Source organism: Hipposideros armiger, unplaced genomic scaffold (assembly GCF_001890085.2).
Source record: "Hipposideros armiger isolate ML-2016 unplaced genomic scaffold, ASM189008v1 scaffold_628, whole genome shotgun sequence".
NCBI lineage: Eukaryota > Metazoa > Chordata > Mammalia > Chiroptera > Hipposideridae > Hipposideros > Hipposideros armiger.
Window position 1 is genome coordinate 801,409 of NW_017731978.1, and position 17,412 is coordinate 818,820.

A 17,412-nucleotide genomic window follows, 5' to 3' on the forward strand; every position below is an offset into this window, starting at 1 on the left:
CAGCTCCAGGTTGAGCTGTTGTTCAGCATCTTAGCTGTAGAGGGCAGTGTCACTGGCCCTCATATGTGGGATCCAAACCGGGGCCCTCTGGCATCGCAAGCCAGTTCTTAACCAATGTGCCACTCGGCCAGCCCCTCTTTTTACTGATTTTAATAGCAGCTATTACTGATATTGATCTTTTGTTCAATTATACACTGCCTTCTGATGTCATTTATCTTAAAACTGTTGGTTTCTTTATCTCCCACTAGATTGTAAGTGCCGTGAGGGCGGGGAACCTTCTTTTTTAACATTATATAATGGAAAATTCCCAAATCTTCTACGTGGAGAGAAATGGTCTCATAAACTTCCACATACCCAGCACTTGTCTTCTTCGAAGTGATCTGGAACCAATCTTGTTTCATTGACAGCCCCTCATCCACTCCCTACCCTCAATTATTTTGAAACAAATGTCAGGGACTGTGTTTTAAACTTCTTGGTGTTCCCAGTAGCATCCACCCCAGGAATCAAATTCAGGAGAGAGGCAATTATTCTTAGTAGGGAATGAGCTATTGTGAATCTCATATTCTATAAGAAAGGTTAAAAACCCTATTGCATTTATATTTTTTTCATGTGCCTTCGCAGGATGAGCGGTTTTCAGGAATACAGAACCTGCATCATTATGCATGATAGCTTTTTAAAAATTAAATTCTATTTCCCCTGACAGTGACTTCTCTTTGTTTCAGTCCCCTGCCACAGGCTGGGTTGGTGAGGGGAAAACCTACAATTCTTTAAATTTGGCCTTGATGAGCTTGTGGAGAAATGGAAAGTCTCTAGACCTGGATAGTCTACTCAGCAGTTCTGCCATTTGTTTAACAGCACCTTTGATCTTGGTGAATCATAGTTTCTGGGGTCTTAAAAAAAGAGTAAAGATTTAGCACTGACTGTAATATGTTACAAGACATTTGAAACTATATCTTCCAGAGAAACTTGGGTCTACCTCACAGTTAGGCATTTTTGAAATGCTGCTTCTTTCTTTCCCCTGCCTGGTTTGAGTTGCCCATCAACTGCCGGTCATTTGGCTTATGAAGTTTGTGGACTCTAAGTCAGGGTAAAACTGGAGATGGGGGGAAACTACCAAGTGAGGGAACTTTAAAAAAAAAAAGGTATACTTTTGAAATGCTGCTTTGTGAGTGGGTATTTCTGTCTTAGATTTTGTTGAAAGGATGAGGGTATGGAGGCTTTCAGGATGTCATGCAAAAAAATTAGGATACAAAATAACATTGAGACCCCTGATTTCAGGATTGTTCTGTGCCCCAAATTTTTCTCAATTTTAAATACATGTAAAAACTGTTGCTGTCATTTGTGAATAGCCCAATCAAATAATTTATTCTGTGTAGATCAGAACAAGCACAGGTATGATTTGGTGGGGGAGTGTCTTTAGGCATTATGTTCATTGTACTGAGGAATGCTTTTCCTGTCTTCACATGTTCCTAACCTTAGTCTGGGAACAGGCTCACCACCTCTTAATTTACTTTTGAAGATGCTTTCCAAAGACCATTTGTGGGTTCTCTTCCTCCAAGTCATAAGAGACAAATTCACAATCATTAAGTGTAGAGTTTTGTTTTACAGTTTCCTATAGGACTAAACTGTTTTCTTAGTGATGGCTTCTAGTCCACTGGATTATAATTCGGTAACCGCTCATTATGGACCTGTTTCCAGGGACTGGTGGGGATAATGAGGTGAACAAACACATTTTTACACTGTAGGAGAGAATCCAACAGGAACACAGAGTTGGAGTACTTTAAGAGCTGCAATAAAGATCCACACAAAGATTTTTGCGCTTTAAGAGGGTGAAGGATGGGAGTACATTTTTTTATTGCAGTTGTCAGCGAGATCTTCATGGAGGAGGAAACATTTGAGTTGAACATGGAATATTATAGAATTTGGATAGGCAGATTCAGAGACATGGGAGGAAACAGTTCAAGTTTTGATAACCTAGATGCTCGAGAACATTCTCAGTTTAGGAGTTTGTCACTTGATAAATCTGGATAAATATGCATCAGTAAGTATAATTCCAATTTCAGTTCCAATATGAGGCTTTTCCTCCACACCACCAAGCAGTTCTTCAATACCAGCTTGGTGTCCACAATTCACCTCATTTCTGACACTGTCTACCTGGACATAACATCAGCTCCCACAGGTTAAGGGTCAGTCCTACAAGACTGTGGCCTCCCACCCCCTTCAGATGCCAGTGGCAAGTCCAGGTTGTCACCTGTGTTTCTGACCAACAGGCTGTAGATCAGAAGTTCCAGTGATCCCCTCCTTGGGTTTGATGAATTTGCTAGAATGTCTCACAGAACTCAGAGAAACATTTTACTGACTAGATTACCAGTTTATGATAAAAAGATATAACTCAGGAAGAGCCAGATGGAAGGGATGTATGAGGCAAGGTATGGGGAAAGAGCGTGGAGCTTCCATGCCTTCTCTTAGATGGATTCTCCCAGCACCTCAACATGTTCAACCTGGAAGCTCTGCAAATCCCTCTTTTTAGGTTTTTACGGGGCCCACATTACTTAGGTATGATTGATTAAATCATTGGCTGCTAGTGATTGAACTCAATCTCTAGGCCCTCCCCTGAAAGTTCCAACCTCTAATCATATGTTTGGTTCCCCTGGCAACAAGCTCCCATCCTCAGGTGATCTCATTAACATATTAGACACGTTTATTTATCTCTTCACTTAGGAAATTTCAAGAGTTTTAGAAACTGTGCCAGGAACAGGGTTAAAAACCAAATATTTATTTATTATTACAAATCACAGTATCACAATAAGCATAGCAGATACCAAAGGTAAATAAACCATCTTTTTGTAAGACCATTGTTCAGGAATGTGGTTATTTTGGTCCCAGATATGTTCCATACTCGGGGTCCCAGATGTGCCCATACTTTTGTTTTTGCCTCAGGCTTTCAACCTGCCTCATCCATCTTATTATTTTTTTTTGTTCAATGGTTGGTTTGCAGCTTTGAAACTCAGAGGAACGGACTGGTGTTTATCTATGACATGTGCGGTTCTAATTATGCCAACTTTGAGCTGGATCTGGGCAAGAAAGTCCTAAACCTGCTGAAGGTAAGGCTGTAAGAAGGCCCTCTGAACTCTCCTTCAATAGTTAGGATACTTGATTCTTTGGGAGATATAGGAATGATATAAATTTCAGACATTGTTTTGTTTAGAGATTACCTATAAATGATGACTAATATCTGCTTCCTTAGAACAAGAAATGGTCTTGAAAGTAAAGTGGGAAGAATTAAAATAAGAAATTCACAAGAACATTCCAAATCATAAAGGTGGGATGTCCCTTTCCTGGAGTTTTGTAGAGCAAGAATTAATGAAGGCGTAGGTATGGCCAGTGTCTTTGAAAAATGTCACCTGGCCAGTGACTTGCAGACTTTTTAACTTAATCTAGCCAGAAATACGTTTTACATTGCAACTTATTACACAAAGGTGTATGTTGTACACTTACACATACATGTAGATATAGACACAGATAAGGTTCTTAGTCCCTTATCCAAAACTCTTCTGTCCAGAGGTGGTTTTTAATGTTTTGAACACATTAATAATATTTCTGCAATGAGATGTATTATTCATAATGAGTGGAGAAGAATAAAGGCTATAAATAGCCTAGGGAATTTCGGGTTAGATTTTGCTGCCCCGTGAATTTTTGCACCAAACCTAACAAGAAACTTAAGGTTTTCAGGGTTACTTAGATATCAAAATCTGTGGATAGGGGTGTGTATATCTGTGTGTACATATGTATAAAACAAAACAAAAAAGTTTCACAAAAGTAGCTTTACCCCGTCTATGTGCAATAACTTTGATAATTTCCTTGTATTTCATATTTTTAAAATGTTAGTTGACCTATTAATTTTAGGACCTACTGAGTGATAATTTACAGTTTGAAAAACATTCATCTCAGAGTCTGTGCAGTCTTTGTCCCAGGACTTAGCATAGGAATACTGTAGAACTACATAGATTTCCAGAGGTGTCTGTTTACTGTCACTACTTTACAACAGGAAGTATATAATGGGGGTATAATACTACATGTTGTTTTCTGGGACTTGTGTTTTCCACTCATATTACTAAAATTCCTTGTGTTGCATATAACTAATTCATTCCTTTTTGTTGATGGTTGAAGAATTGTTACCTTTTTACTCATCCATTGATGAATACACCAGTTTATTTATCCACTATTCTGTTGAGGGCTTCTTGGATTGTTTCCTGAGTTTTGCTATTATGACCAGTGCTGCTGTGAATTATTTTTAAATTATTTTTAAAATTATTATTGTTACTATTATTATTTGAATTTTATTGGGGAACACTGTGTTTTTCCCAGGACCTATCAGCTCCAAGTCAAGTTGTTGCCCTTGAGTCTTAATTGTGGATGGCGCAGCTCAGCTCCAAGTCCAATTGCCGTTTTCAATCTAGTTGCAGGGGCTGCAGCCCACCATCCTATGCAGCAGTTGAACTGGCAACCTTGTTGTAATGAGCACCTGCTATAACCAGCTGAGCCGCCTGGCCGCCCTACTGCTGTGAATTCTCTTTCTCTCTTTCTCTCTTTCTCTCTCTCTCTCTCCCTCTCTCCCTCTCTCTCCCTCTCTCTCTCCCTCCCTCCCTCCCTCCCTCCCTCCCTTCCTCCCTTCCTTCCTTCCTTCCTTCCTTTTCTTTCTTTCTTTCATTTTTTATTGGGGAATCATGGAAGGGGAACAGACAGGTAGGCAAATTGCTGTTTTTGTTCTTAGGTCTAGTTGTGGAGGACATTGCTTCACTGGCCCATGTTGGTATTATCATTGCGCTCTTCCTGGGTGAGACAATCGGTCGCCGGTCATTGGTTGGCCGCTCACAGCTGCTCCTGGAAGTTCACACTGGCTGCAGGCCGCTCACGCTGGCTGCCAGCCACTCACATAGCCCATGGTGGCCCACTGCAGCCCCATTGCAGCCTACGCTGTCACCGGTGACCCACAGCAGCCCAACTCCATGTCGAGCTGTTGTCCATCATCTTAGCTGTAGAGGGCGAGCGTCACTGTCCCTCAATGTGGGATCCGAACCGCAGCCCTGTTGCTCAGAGTCGGCACTCCCAAGTGAGCTCCCAACCAGCTGAGCCACTCGTCCGGCCCGTGAATTTTCTTATACTGGTCTTCAGTGCATGTGTGCAAGAGTATCTCTGGACAGTGTTTCTCGACCATTTTTTCATTATTGCCTCACTAAGGAGCCTTTGTTAGACATTCTCTGCAGTTCCTCTTTTAATGAAGTTCTAGTACCACAGATGTACTGTATTTATCATTATGTACTGACTATATATCTGTGCTTTATACATAAAATGAGTTTTTTTTTTTAAAGATTTTATTGGGGAATTGGGGGAGGGAATAGCGTTGGGGAATTGGGGAAGGGGAACAGACAAGTTGCTGTCCTTTTGTTCTTCAGTCTAGTTGTGGAGGACGTTGCTTCACTGGCTCATGTTGGTATCATCATTGCGCTCTTTCCAGGTGAGGCAGATCATTCGCTGGCCTCTGGACAGCCGCTCATGGCGGCTCTTGGCAGCTCACACTGGCTGCCGGCCGCTCACGCTGACTGCCGGCCACACATGGTAGCTTATGGCAGCCCACTGCAGCTTCACTGCAGTCTATGCTGTCACCGGCGACTCACGGCAGCCCAGCTCCAGGTTGAGCTGTTGTTCACCATCTTAGCTGTAGAGGGCGCAGCATCACTGGCCTATAATGTGGGATCCTAACTGGGGCCCTGCTGCTCAGAGCTGGCGTCCCAAGCCAGCTCTTAACCAGCGTGCCACTTGGCCGGCCCAGAAGTTCTTAATTTTAATATGGTTCACTGTTTCTGTATGTTCTTTCCTGGTAATGTGTTTGCATCTTAAATCCTTACCAATTCCAAAGTCAGAAAAAATACATGAACTATTTTCTTTTTTTTACCACACTACCATTGATTCCATGTGTATTAATTTTTTTAGCTTTTTTTTTTTTTAACTTTATTGAGGAACAGTGTGTTTTTCCAGGACCCATCAGCTCCAGGTCAAGTCGTTGTTTTCAGTGTAGTTATGGAGGGCGCAGCTCACTGGCCCATGTGGGAATCGAACCAGAAACCTTAGTGTCAAGAGCCTGCACTCCAACCACCTGAGCCAACTGGCCACCCTAGTTGATTTTTTTATTGTAAAATATACATAACAAAATTTACCATTTTAACTATTTTTAAGTGTGCAATTCAGTAAGTACATTCACACTGTAACTATCACCACTATCCATTTTCAGGACTACTTTGTCATCCTAAACAGCAACTCTGTACCCATTAAAAACTATCTCCCCTTACCTCCCCGCCCCCTCCCCCTTTTTCCCCCCCAGTCTGTGGCATTTTGCCTATTCTGGGCTCTCATTTAAGTGGAATCAAAATATTTGTCCTCCTGTGTCTGTTTTACTGAGCATAATGTTTTTAAGGTACATGCATATTGTAGCATGTATCAGTGCTTCATTCCCCTTTTTTTTTTTTTTTTTTGAAAGGTAATTCAGTCTGTTAAACTATATATATGTATATATATACAGTTTCAAGAGATTTTTAGTTGAGCCATCCTGCCACCTGTTGGCAGCTCAGCTTGGGCCTGGAATCAAACCAGCGACCCTGTTGTTCAGAGCTTGCACTCTTTTTTTTTTTTTTAAAGATTTTTATTGGGGAATTGGGGGGATGGGAACAGTGCTGGGGAATTAGGGGAAGGGGAACAGACAAGTTGCTGCTGTTTTGTTCTTCAGTCTAGTTGTGGAGGATGTTGCTTCACTGGCCCAAGTTGGCACCATCATTGCGCTCTTCCCGGATGAGGCAGATCAGGCGCCGGCTTCTGGACGGCCGCTCACTGCGGCTGCTGGCCGCTCACGCTGGCTGCTGGCTACACACGGTAGCTCATGGCAACCCACTGCCACAGGGGCTGCAGCCCACGCCGTCGCCGGCGACCCACGGCAGCCCAGCTCCAGGTTGAGCTGTTGTTCAGCATCTTAGCTGTGGAGGGCAGTGTCACTGGCCCTCATATGTGGGATCCGAACCGGGGCCCTCTGGCGTCCCAAGCCAGTTCTTAACCATCGCGCCACCCGGCCGGCCCCCAGAGCTTGCACTCTTGAGCGAGCTCTTAACCAACTGAGCCACTTGGCCCCATTCAGTATATTTTTAAATCATACCTTGTACTATAGAGAATTTAACCATCAACTGTCTTTCTGTATTATTCTGGTTATTTCCAGGTTTAAATAATGCTGTTATGATCATATTAGTTTTTTCTTTTAAATGATTATAAGAAGCTACTTCTAATACTTGGATTATTTGGATAAATTCTGAATATTCTTTTATTTCTCATATATATCAATAGGTTAACCTCCATAAAAGTAGAAAAAAAATTTTATTGTCACCAAGTATGAATATCGATTTTCTTGAACCATCCTTACACTCAACTCTATAATTTTTCTTTCTTTGAATTTAGAAGTTCTAAAATGATACCTCTTTTTTTGGTTTGTTCAAACTCCTTTAAATAATAACAAAGTTATGTCTTTTTTTCAAATGTTCTTATGCTGTTTGTATGTCCTCTTTTATTTGGTTCAAAATAATGAAATACTGTATATTACTGTTTTGTTGTTTTCAAATATATAAATTCAAAGAGGCTGAAATAAAGTCCTATTGCTTTAGAACCTATATCATGTTCTTATTAGTGACTTACTTGCTCTGTCATTGGGAACAGATACAATTTTAAATGTAATCCCCTACCATCCTCATACTCAGGAAAGTTGTAAATAGAAGTATATGTTTAATGCACTGTCTCACACTTCAGATTTCTATTTAGTATGAATTAATTTCCAGCAGTTAGTGTGATGAGGATTTGGATAAATCTGGAATAAAAATAATAATCTTTGTCTTCTTAAATTACTCTGAGCAGATTTTCCCCATCTTGGTAAATTTCTCAGGATAAATTTCTGGTTTTAAGTTTTAAAATGTCATAACTCCTATTTTAATTGCCATCATATGGATTCTTAACTGTTTAATTACTGTTTTAGATGAACCATTTAAACTAGATAATGTGAAATTCACCCCCTGAAGGATAAATCTTTAATTTTTAATGAAATGCATGGGTGAAAGAGATGGATAAAATAAGTAGGTTTAAAAAAATTCACTAGGGGCCGGCCGAGTGGCACGTTGGTTAAGAGCTGGCTTGGGATGCCAGAGGGCCAGTGAAACTGCCCTCTACAGCTAAGATGCTGAACAACAGCTCAACCTGGAGCTGGGCTTCCGTGAGTCGCTGGTGATTGCGTAGCTTGCAGCTCTGCTGCAGTGGGTTGCCATGGGCTACTGTGTGTAGCCAGCAGCTAGCGTGAGCGGCCAGCGCCAGCAGCCAGTTTGAGCGGCCAGCAGCCGCCATGAGTGGCCGTCCAGAAGCTGGCGACTGATCTGCCTCTCCCGGGAAGAGCTCAATGATGGTGCCAACTTGGGCCAGCGAAGCAACGTCCTCCACTACTAGAGAGAAGAACAAAGACAGCAACTTGTCTGTTCCCCTTCCTCCAATTCCCCAGTGCTCTTCCCATCTCCCAATTCCCCAATAAAACTCTTAAAAAAAAAATTTCACTAATGTGGACACTTACAAAGTAATAATTACTAACACTTCCTGAATGCTTTGCACACTATTCTAAGCTCTTTTCATGCTTTAAAACTCATTTAATCCTGACATCCCTACTGTAAAGTGTGATGGCTGTTACTGTTTCTATCCCCATTTTACAGATCTAGAAACTTAGCCCTGATGATTTAAGAACTTGATGAAGGTAGTACAAGTTATTAAGTGACAGAGCTGAAATACTATAATTCTACCCCTTGGATATTATCATGATAAAGAGCTTGAGGTATATGTGTCCAGGCATTTATTTATTTATTTATTTATTTGCCTTTTTTAAAAAAATAATTTTTATTTTTCAATTACAGTTGACATATTAGTTTCAGGTGTACAACATGGTGACTACACACTTATATAACTTACAAAGTGATCACCCCAATAAATCTAATACCCATCTGACACCGTGAATAGTTATTACAATATTATTGACTATATTCCTCATGCTATACTTTATACCTCATGACTCCTGTGTAACAACTAATTTGTACTTCTTAATCCCATGCCCTTTTTCACCTACCCCCACAATCTCCCATCTGGCAGCCCTCAAAATATTCTCTGTATCTTTGAATTTGTTTCTGTTTTTATTTTTTGCTTTATATTCTACATATAAGTGAAACCATATGGTATTTGTTCTTCTCTTTCTGACTTAACTCCACTCAGCACAATACACTGTACATCCATCCATATTGTTGGCAGGTGGCAAGATTTCATTGTTTTTCACGGCTGAGTGATATTCCATTGTATATATGTACCATGTCTTTATCCATTCTTCCATCAATGGACACCCAGGCTGCCTCCTCATTTTGGCCATTGTAAACAGTGCTGCAATGAACATATGGATGCACACGTCTCCTCAAAGTAGATTACTGGGTCCTTTTTTGTTTCTTCTTATACCCGTTGTTTAAAAGTCTGTTTTGTCTCGTATAAATATTGTTATCCCAGCTTTTTTTTCCTATTTTCATGAAATATCTTTTTCCATCCCTTTACTTTCAGTCTGTGTGTGTGTTGTGATATGAAGTCATGTAGGCAGCATATGTATGGATCTTTTTTTCTTACCCATTCAACTACCCTATATGTCTTTTGATTGGAACATTTAATCCATTTACATTTAATATAATTGTTGATAGCTGTGTAGTTATTGCCATTTTATTATTTATATTTTTTATCTTCTTAAACAAGTCCCTTTAACATTCCTTGTAATACTGGTTTGATGGTGATGAACTTCTAGCTTTTTCTTGTCTGGGAAGCTCTTTATCTGTTCTTCAATTCTTTTTTTTTTTTTTTTTTTTTTAGCTGAGCCATCTGTTGGCAGCTCAGTGGCAGCTCAGCTCGGGCTGGGACTCGACCCGCTGTTGCTCAGAGCTCGCACTTTTGAGCAAGCTTGCACTTTTGAGCGAGTTCTTAACCAACTGAGCCACTCGGCCGGCCTCTGTCCTTCAATTCTAAATGACAGCCTTGATGTGTAGAGTAATCTTGGTTGTAGGTTCTTGCTTTTCATCACTTTGAATATTTCCTACCAATGCCTTCTGGCCTTCAAAGTGTCTGTTGAGAACTCAGCTGACAGTTTTATGGGAGCTCCCTTGTAGGTAACTAACTGCTTTTCTCTTGCTGCTTTTAAGATTCTCTCTTTGTCTTTAACGTTTGACATTTTAATTATGGTGTGTCTTGGTGTGGGCCTGTTTGGTTTCATCTCTTTGGAACTCTCTGCACTTCCTGGGCTTGTATGTCTATTTCCTTCACCAGGTTAGGGAATTGATATAATTTTTTTACAATCTTTTTTTTTCTGTGAAAGTATGTGTGTGTGTGTGATTTTTTTAAAAAACAAAATTAAGATTATAGTTTTGGTCTTGTTTAGATTAAGATTATATTGTAAGCATTTTCCAAAGTTTTGAAAAACCTTTGAAATCTCCATTTTAAAGGTTATATTATTTTAAAGGTATCTTATTAAAAGATACCATTTTGTTAATCATTACCCATTTTCAGACATACATATTCTTTCCAGTTTTAAAGTATTATTTTAACTATGAAAAATAAAAGTGTAGTAAACATTTATATTTATTAGTCTTTGTGGTTTTCATTATTACCTTAGAATAGGATTTCAGAAGTGGAATTACTTGATTAAAGGTCACACACATTTTTAAGGATATATAACGCCACATGCTTTCTACAAGGTGTTACTAATTTACTATCCCATCAGCATTACATTCGGGTGTCATACAGTCATTTAACTAGACTAGGTCTAAGTCTGTAACTCTTTGCGCTGAGGAAGCAGTGGTAATGGTTTCTACTTTAACATTTTGTGATAAATTAGGTGTTTTTGTGTTTTTTTTTTCCTAAAGATTTTATTGGGGAATTGGGGAAGGGGACAGTGTTGGGGAATTGGGGAAGGACAACAGCCAAGTTGCTGTCCTTCAGTCTTAGTTGTGGAAGGCGCAGCTAGCTCAGCTCCAAGTCTATTCGCCATCCAGTTGCCTGTCAGCAGCTCGCGGCCGCTCAGCTCAAGGTGCCATGTTCAATGTTAGTTGGGGGGGCATAGGCCAGCATCCCATGCGGGAGTTGAACTGGCAACCTTGTTGTTAGGAGCACGTGCTCTCACAAGCTGAATCATCCTGCCACCTGCTGGCAGCTCAGCAGAACCTCAGCTTGTGCGCAGCTCACTGACCCATGTGGGAATCGAACCGGCGACCCTGTTGCTCATCGCTTGGGGTCTTAAATAACTGAGACACATGGCCGGCCCCCAATATAGGTGTTTCTTGGGACTGGTTTTTGATCTGGCAGTTGATCTGGCAGCTAAAGGAGCCTTGGTTATTTATATTTAGGCCTTGAAATAAATGGTTGCATCTCTGAGGGAAGAGATGAAAGGAAATTTCTCAGACTTCAGGGAAGAGGCCTTTGGAGAATTTTGTTCTGAATGCTGCATGTTATCTATAGGGAATGTGTGCGATCCCCCCAAAATGAGAACTGACGAATAGTCAGAGAGTGACATGTCAAATGGAGATTTAGTCTTTTGAAAAACAATAGGGAGAAAGTGGTACAAAATATTTAGCCACAGTTTCCTCTTATTTTATTTTATTATTTTTTAAAGATTTTATTGGGGAATTGGGGGAGGGGAACAATGTTGGGGAATTGGGGAAGGGGAACAGATAAGTTGCTGTCTTTTTGTTCTTCAGTCTAGTTGTGGAGGACATCACTTCACTGGCACATGTTGGTATTATCATTGTGTTCTTCCCTGGTGGGGCAGTCGCTCACCGGCCATTGGAAGGCCGCTCATGGAAGTGCACGCCAGCTGCCGGCCAGCCCCACTGCAGCCTACGCCATCACCGGCAACTCTCGGCAGCCCAGCTCCAGGTCGAGCTGTTGTTCACCATCTTAGCTGTAGAGGGCACAGCATCACTGGCCCTCATGTGAGATCCGAACCGGGGCCCTGCTACTCAGAGCTGGTGTCCCAAGCCAACTCACTCGGCCAGCCCAGTTCCCTCTTATTTTTTATTCCTTTCGTTAGATTGACAATATTACATGGTATCTCTTCCTATGAGAAAGGCTGGAATATTGAGAAACTAAATGAGACCCAGAGGTGTAGATTAGGAAGTCATAATTTTTCATTTATAATGCTTTGTGCAGATAAGGACGTCTTCCTTTCTGTTAGACCTCCTTTGCCTTTGTGCCCAATAGGTCATATTTATTGATTAAATAAATGAATACATAAATAAAGGAAGAGTTGGGTAAAAAATAAATGATTATAAATACACAGGTATCAGAACAAAAGAAAGATTATGAGAGAAATATTTCTTTCATATTCAGCTTTTTCACGATCTACTTTTCCCTTAAAGTTTTAATAAGCAGAACTTAAGGAGGCACATATGTATGCTGGTAAGAAAAGTCAGAATAGTTTATGATCCATAAAGCTTATGCTGACAAGAATATGACATCATCACTTTTTAAGGTAAATCCGCTTTTATTTCTTTAAAACCACTTTTTCTCTTGCTGCTCAAGTGAAACCTGTATGAGGCTGTAGACTCCCTCTGCTGGGTAAGAATAGGGAGAAGAGTCAAAGCCTAGACTTTGGCCTTGAGCAGTCTGAGGTTCCACTAGGGCTCTTGCGGTGCCCTAACTGTTCTCTTGACACCCTCCTGTGTGTTCTCACAGGGAGCGTTTCCAGCTCGTCTGAAGAAAGTGCTGATCGTGGGAGCACCTGTATGGTTCCGCGTGCCCTACTCCATCGTCAGCCTCCTGCTGAAGGACAAAGTCCGGGAGAGGGTAAGGCAAGCTGCCTTTATTTCATTTGGCGGTGGCCAGATTCCTGGATGGCTGAAACCTGCCAAATAATTTTCTACCTTCCCAAAACTCCTCCTGCCTTGTCTCCTAGAGCACTTTCTTCTCTGTTAGTGTATTTTCTTGTGTTCTCTGCTTTATTTTTCTCTCAGCTCAGTACAGACTGCCTCTCCCCCATTCTATAAGTTCCTGAAGTGAGGACCTGGGCATAGTTTATGTTGGGCACCTCCCTTCATAGCACTTTGCGTAGAGATACGACTGAAGACTATGCCCCGCAGGAACTTAGGAGAGCTGCTACTTCCAGAATTGAGCTTAGTGCTGCACTGCCTTTAATAGTTAACAGCGTCTACAATAATATAATTGCATTAGTTGAACTGGTATTTGAATTTGTTCAACAGGAAATACCATGCAGTCCCTTTGACCACCAGGGTGGCAGAGGAGAGTCTCTCACTACTTATGTCTCTTTCTACTTACATTCCTGGCATTGTCTTTTAAAACAGCTTGTTTCCTCCTAAATTCAAAAGCGTTGTCTAAAATTAGCTTAATTTTGTTATCATTGCCTGAGTGTTCCAGAACTGAGAGATTATGGTTTTACTCACTCATTTCTCACCCTTGAAAAAAATGGCATATGAAACATTGACACAATTAGATAAGATAATAAAGTTGTGAAATATCACAGACTTTTGTAGTACAGGGTTCTGAGGCTCTATGAACAATAACAATGCAGATCTTTATAGCTGAGGTGACTGGGGTTGGCGAGGGGAACTGAAGATGTCTTATTCTGTGGAACTACTTAGGGACCAAGTGACTCAGAGTAGGAGAGATCTTTCCTAAGATAACTCTTCGTGAGGACTTCTTAGGCAAGCTCTTGCGCTCGTATATACAAGTATAAATGTGTGTATGAACTCCAAATATATTGAGCACCGTTAACAGTCCAAGCTCTGGGCCCTGGGAATGAAATGTGGAGTGGAACAGTCCTTACCTTGGGGGAGCTCTCTGTCCTGATAGGGGGACACAGACACAGATAAGTAGGGCCGTGGCTCTGCAGAGCTCAGAGGAGAGCGCTGCCTTGGGCAGATGTACCTTGGACAGACCGGCATCAGAGCTGTAAACTGTCCTGAAGAGGCTGAGGACAGGAAGGAGGCGTTCCAGAAAGAGGCAACAGCAAGGGATGTCGTCAGCATCCTCCTCCCACATGGATTCCAAGGACAACCAGCTAGGCTAATTGTGTCCAGTACGGCTTTGTCCCAGTAGGGAGCAGAGTCAGGGAGACGATGACGTCTCTGTCATTTTTACTGGGCTACCCTGAGTCTAGGTGGCTGCTCTTGTCTTATTTCATAGAAACCTATCTTTGAGACCATTCATACCCAGCTGTGAGTAAAGCACAAGCAACAGGCTTAGGTGACAAAAACCACCATTGCCTGTGCATTCTTGGTGGTTAGAAGATGAGTGCCCGCCTCAGATGACACCGGGAGCCGTATTAAAATAGTGTAAAGCCTTTGTTCTCCATGCCTTTCATTCAGAAGGTACATAACAGGGCCTGGTTCTGGGAGGGAATCTGATACCTGTTCTGGGAAGTCAGACCTCTGTCTGGGAGATTCATAGGACTTCTGTCCCAGGCAGATGAAGTACAGTCTACTTTTACAAGTATGCAGTATTTCAAGTAAATCTCATCCCGTTCTCCAAACCTAATATAAGCACATTTGTTCTTCCTCTTCAGTATCTGTCTCTCCCCCCCACCCCCCCACATACTCACGTGGTTCTTTCTGGCCTTCCAGATTCAGATATTAAAGACATCTGAGGTCACCCAGCACCTGCCCAGGGAGTGCCTTCCAGAAAACCTGGGTGGGTACGTCAAAATCGACCTCGCTACTTGGAATTTCCAGTTCCTACCCCAGATGAACGGCCACCCGGATCCCTTCGATGAGATCATCCTGTCCTCCCTCCCTCCTGCCTTAGACTGGGACTCGGTGCACGTTCCAGGTCCCCACGCCATGACCATCCAGGAGCTGATGGAGTATGTTAACACCAGGCAAAAGCGGGGCATATATGAAGAGTATGAAGACATCCGTCGTGAGAACCCTGTTGGCACCTTCCACTGTTCCATGTAAGTGGGAAAGGTGTGGGCCAGCAAGATGCTTCTGGGGTGCTCTGGCAGCAGCTCCTTCCACACCTCACTTCCTTAACAGACTCTTCTGGGGTAGGAGCACCACTATCACTTAGGTGATGGTGTCTCTCCTCCAGAAAGCGGCGCCTCCTGCTTTGGTGCTTGTTAGTGTCCTGTTCTCTGAATTTTCTGACAGTCTTTGTTACCAAAAGAGGAACGCTGTAATAATAATGGACACATTTTTTTTATATTTTCCTGAAATGCAAGTGTTTTTAGGAAAAAATGTAGGCTCTCTATTCCTGTCATCTGTGATCTCTGGTCCTTTCATTTGGGCAGTTTCTGTCTAGAGCATTTATAGTATAACATTACTTTCTGGGGAAGAGTGCTATTGCATTCAAACTAATTCACAATAAGACAGAAGAATTGCCTCTTAGGAATTTAGTTTCATGGGATTTTCCTTCATCCCAAATCATACCACAGAACCACCTGGTTAGTTTATAACTAACTTATAGGTCCCTGATAACTTATTGTTGGGAGTAGAGCATAGATCATTTCTATTACTGCTGCTCTCATTTCTATTACCATGTTTTCATTGGCAACAGTGGAAATTTCTTCTCTCCAAGTCAAGCTCTGTTGGTTGAAAATTAGGAAAGCTGTCCCAGTAGGACCCAGGCTCAAGTTCCAGCTTAGCCAAAAATCCCCTCTGTGACTTACACAAGTTATTTTCTTCCTTTGCACCTCAGTTTTCCTGTGATGTTAGATTCTGATATCTACCTTCTTCTGTAGTGGAAATGTCGTAGGATCCATGATTCTGTGAGTACCTCTTGTAATTCCTGTCCAGTTAGTGTGGTGTAAAGAAGGTGTAAGGGAGAGAGCCTCTTAGCAAAAGGAAAGAGGGAAATGATGAGTTAAGTAGGAAACAGGTAAGGGAAGTAAGAGAGAAGCAATGGAGAAAAAAGTCAGTAAGCAGATGTGGTAAGGAAAGTAAGAGAAGAAAAAGATGTACCAAGTGGGAGAGTATTTTCTCCCACACAGCCCTGTTTCTTCCCTGCCAGCTTAAGACCCCTGTAAGCATCCAGGATTTTCCATAATCAAGCAGTTTTTTCCCTGTAGTTTTGAATCAAGGACTTTTTTTTGTTATGGAGCAGGGAGGAGCTGTGGGTTGCTCCAAGAGCATTCACACTGGTCCTGGGGATTCCTGACTTGCTTTGGGTGCTTCCGCAGTGGGGTCCTTGTGATGTTATTTCTACCATGGTGCCCCTTTCCCCCATTAAAAAAGCAGGTTTGAATTGTCCTCCTGGTGTCATCCAAACCAGCTACCATGTTATAATTAGAGAACACATCCCAGTCCTGAGGAAAGACTTCTGAATCTTGCCTCTTTATCGAATGAATGAGCCTCCCACCTCAGGAGCTAGAACCCAGAATCCTTATCAGCTCCAGGTCTCTGTCTTACATCAAGTAGAATAGCAGAGTAGTCCTCAGTGTTGTCCAGGGTGCCCACGGACCAAGAAACGTTCTCTCCTTTTTTTCTTCCCCTTATACCGTTTAAAAAAGATATTTGGGCCGGCCGAGTGGCACGTTGGTTAGGAGTTGGCTTGGGATGCCAGCTGTGAGCAGCAGGGCCCTGGTTCGGATCCCACATTAGGGCCAGTGACGCTGTGCCCTTTACAGCTAAGATAGTGAACAACAGCTCAACCTGGAGCTGGGCTGCCCTGAGTCGCCAGCGACGACGTAGGCTGCAGTGGGGCTGGCTGACAGCTGGCATGCGCTTTTGTGAGCTGCCGTGAGCCACCGTGAGCGGCCGACCAATGGCCAGCGAGCGACAGTCTCACCCGGGAAGAGCGCAATGATAATACCAACATGGACCAGTGAAGCGACGTCCTCCACAACTAGACCGAAGAACAAAAGAACAGCAACTTGTCTGTTTCCCTTCCCCGATTCCCCAACACTGTTCTCCTCCCCCAATTCCCCAATTAAAAAAATCTTTAAAAAAAAAAAATTTTTTTGGGGCTGGCCGAGTGGAGCGTTGGTTAAGAGCTCCCTTGGGACACCAGAGGGCCCCAGTTCAGATCCCACATATGAGGGCCAGTGACACTGCCCTCTACAGCTAAGGTGCTGAACAACCGCTCAACCTGGAGCTGGGCTGCCGTGAGTCGCCGTCGATGGCGTAGGCTGCAGCCCCTACTGCAGTGGGTTGCCATGGGCTACCGTGTGTAGACAGCAGCCAGCATGAGCGGCCATTCCCCGCAGTGAGCGGCCGTTCAGAAGCCGGTGATTGATCTGCCTCACCCGGGAAGAGCGCAATGATGGTGCCAACTTGGGCCAGTGAAGCAACGTCCTCCACAACTAGACTGAAG

General features: G+C 42.5%; 1 protein-coding gene across 2 annotated transcripts in view; it reads left to right on the forward strand.

Moving 5' to 3' along the window:
- Window positions 1-17,412, forward strand: part of PTPN9 (protein tyrosine phosphatase non-receptor type 9) — a 106,779-nt gene that overhangs the window by 65,011 nt on the left and 24,356 nt on the right. The window contains exons 5-8 of one of the 2 annotated variants that reach the window (XM_019625464.1): window positions 2,999-3,104; window positions 12,823-12,933; window positions 14,727-14,793; window positions 14,908-15,055. In XM_019625464.1, the coding sequence (XP_019481009.1) occupies window positions 2,999-3,104; window positions 12,823-12,933; window positions 14,727-14,793; window positions 14,908-15,055 (432 nt within the window). Of the gene's footprint in view, window positions 1-2,998; window positions 3,105-12,822; window positions 12,934-14,726; window positions 15,056-17,412 lie in introns of both variants that reach the window. The other variant, XM_019625463.1, reaches the window with a different exon arrangement.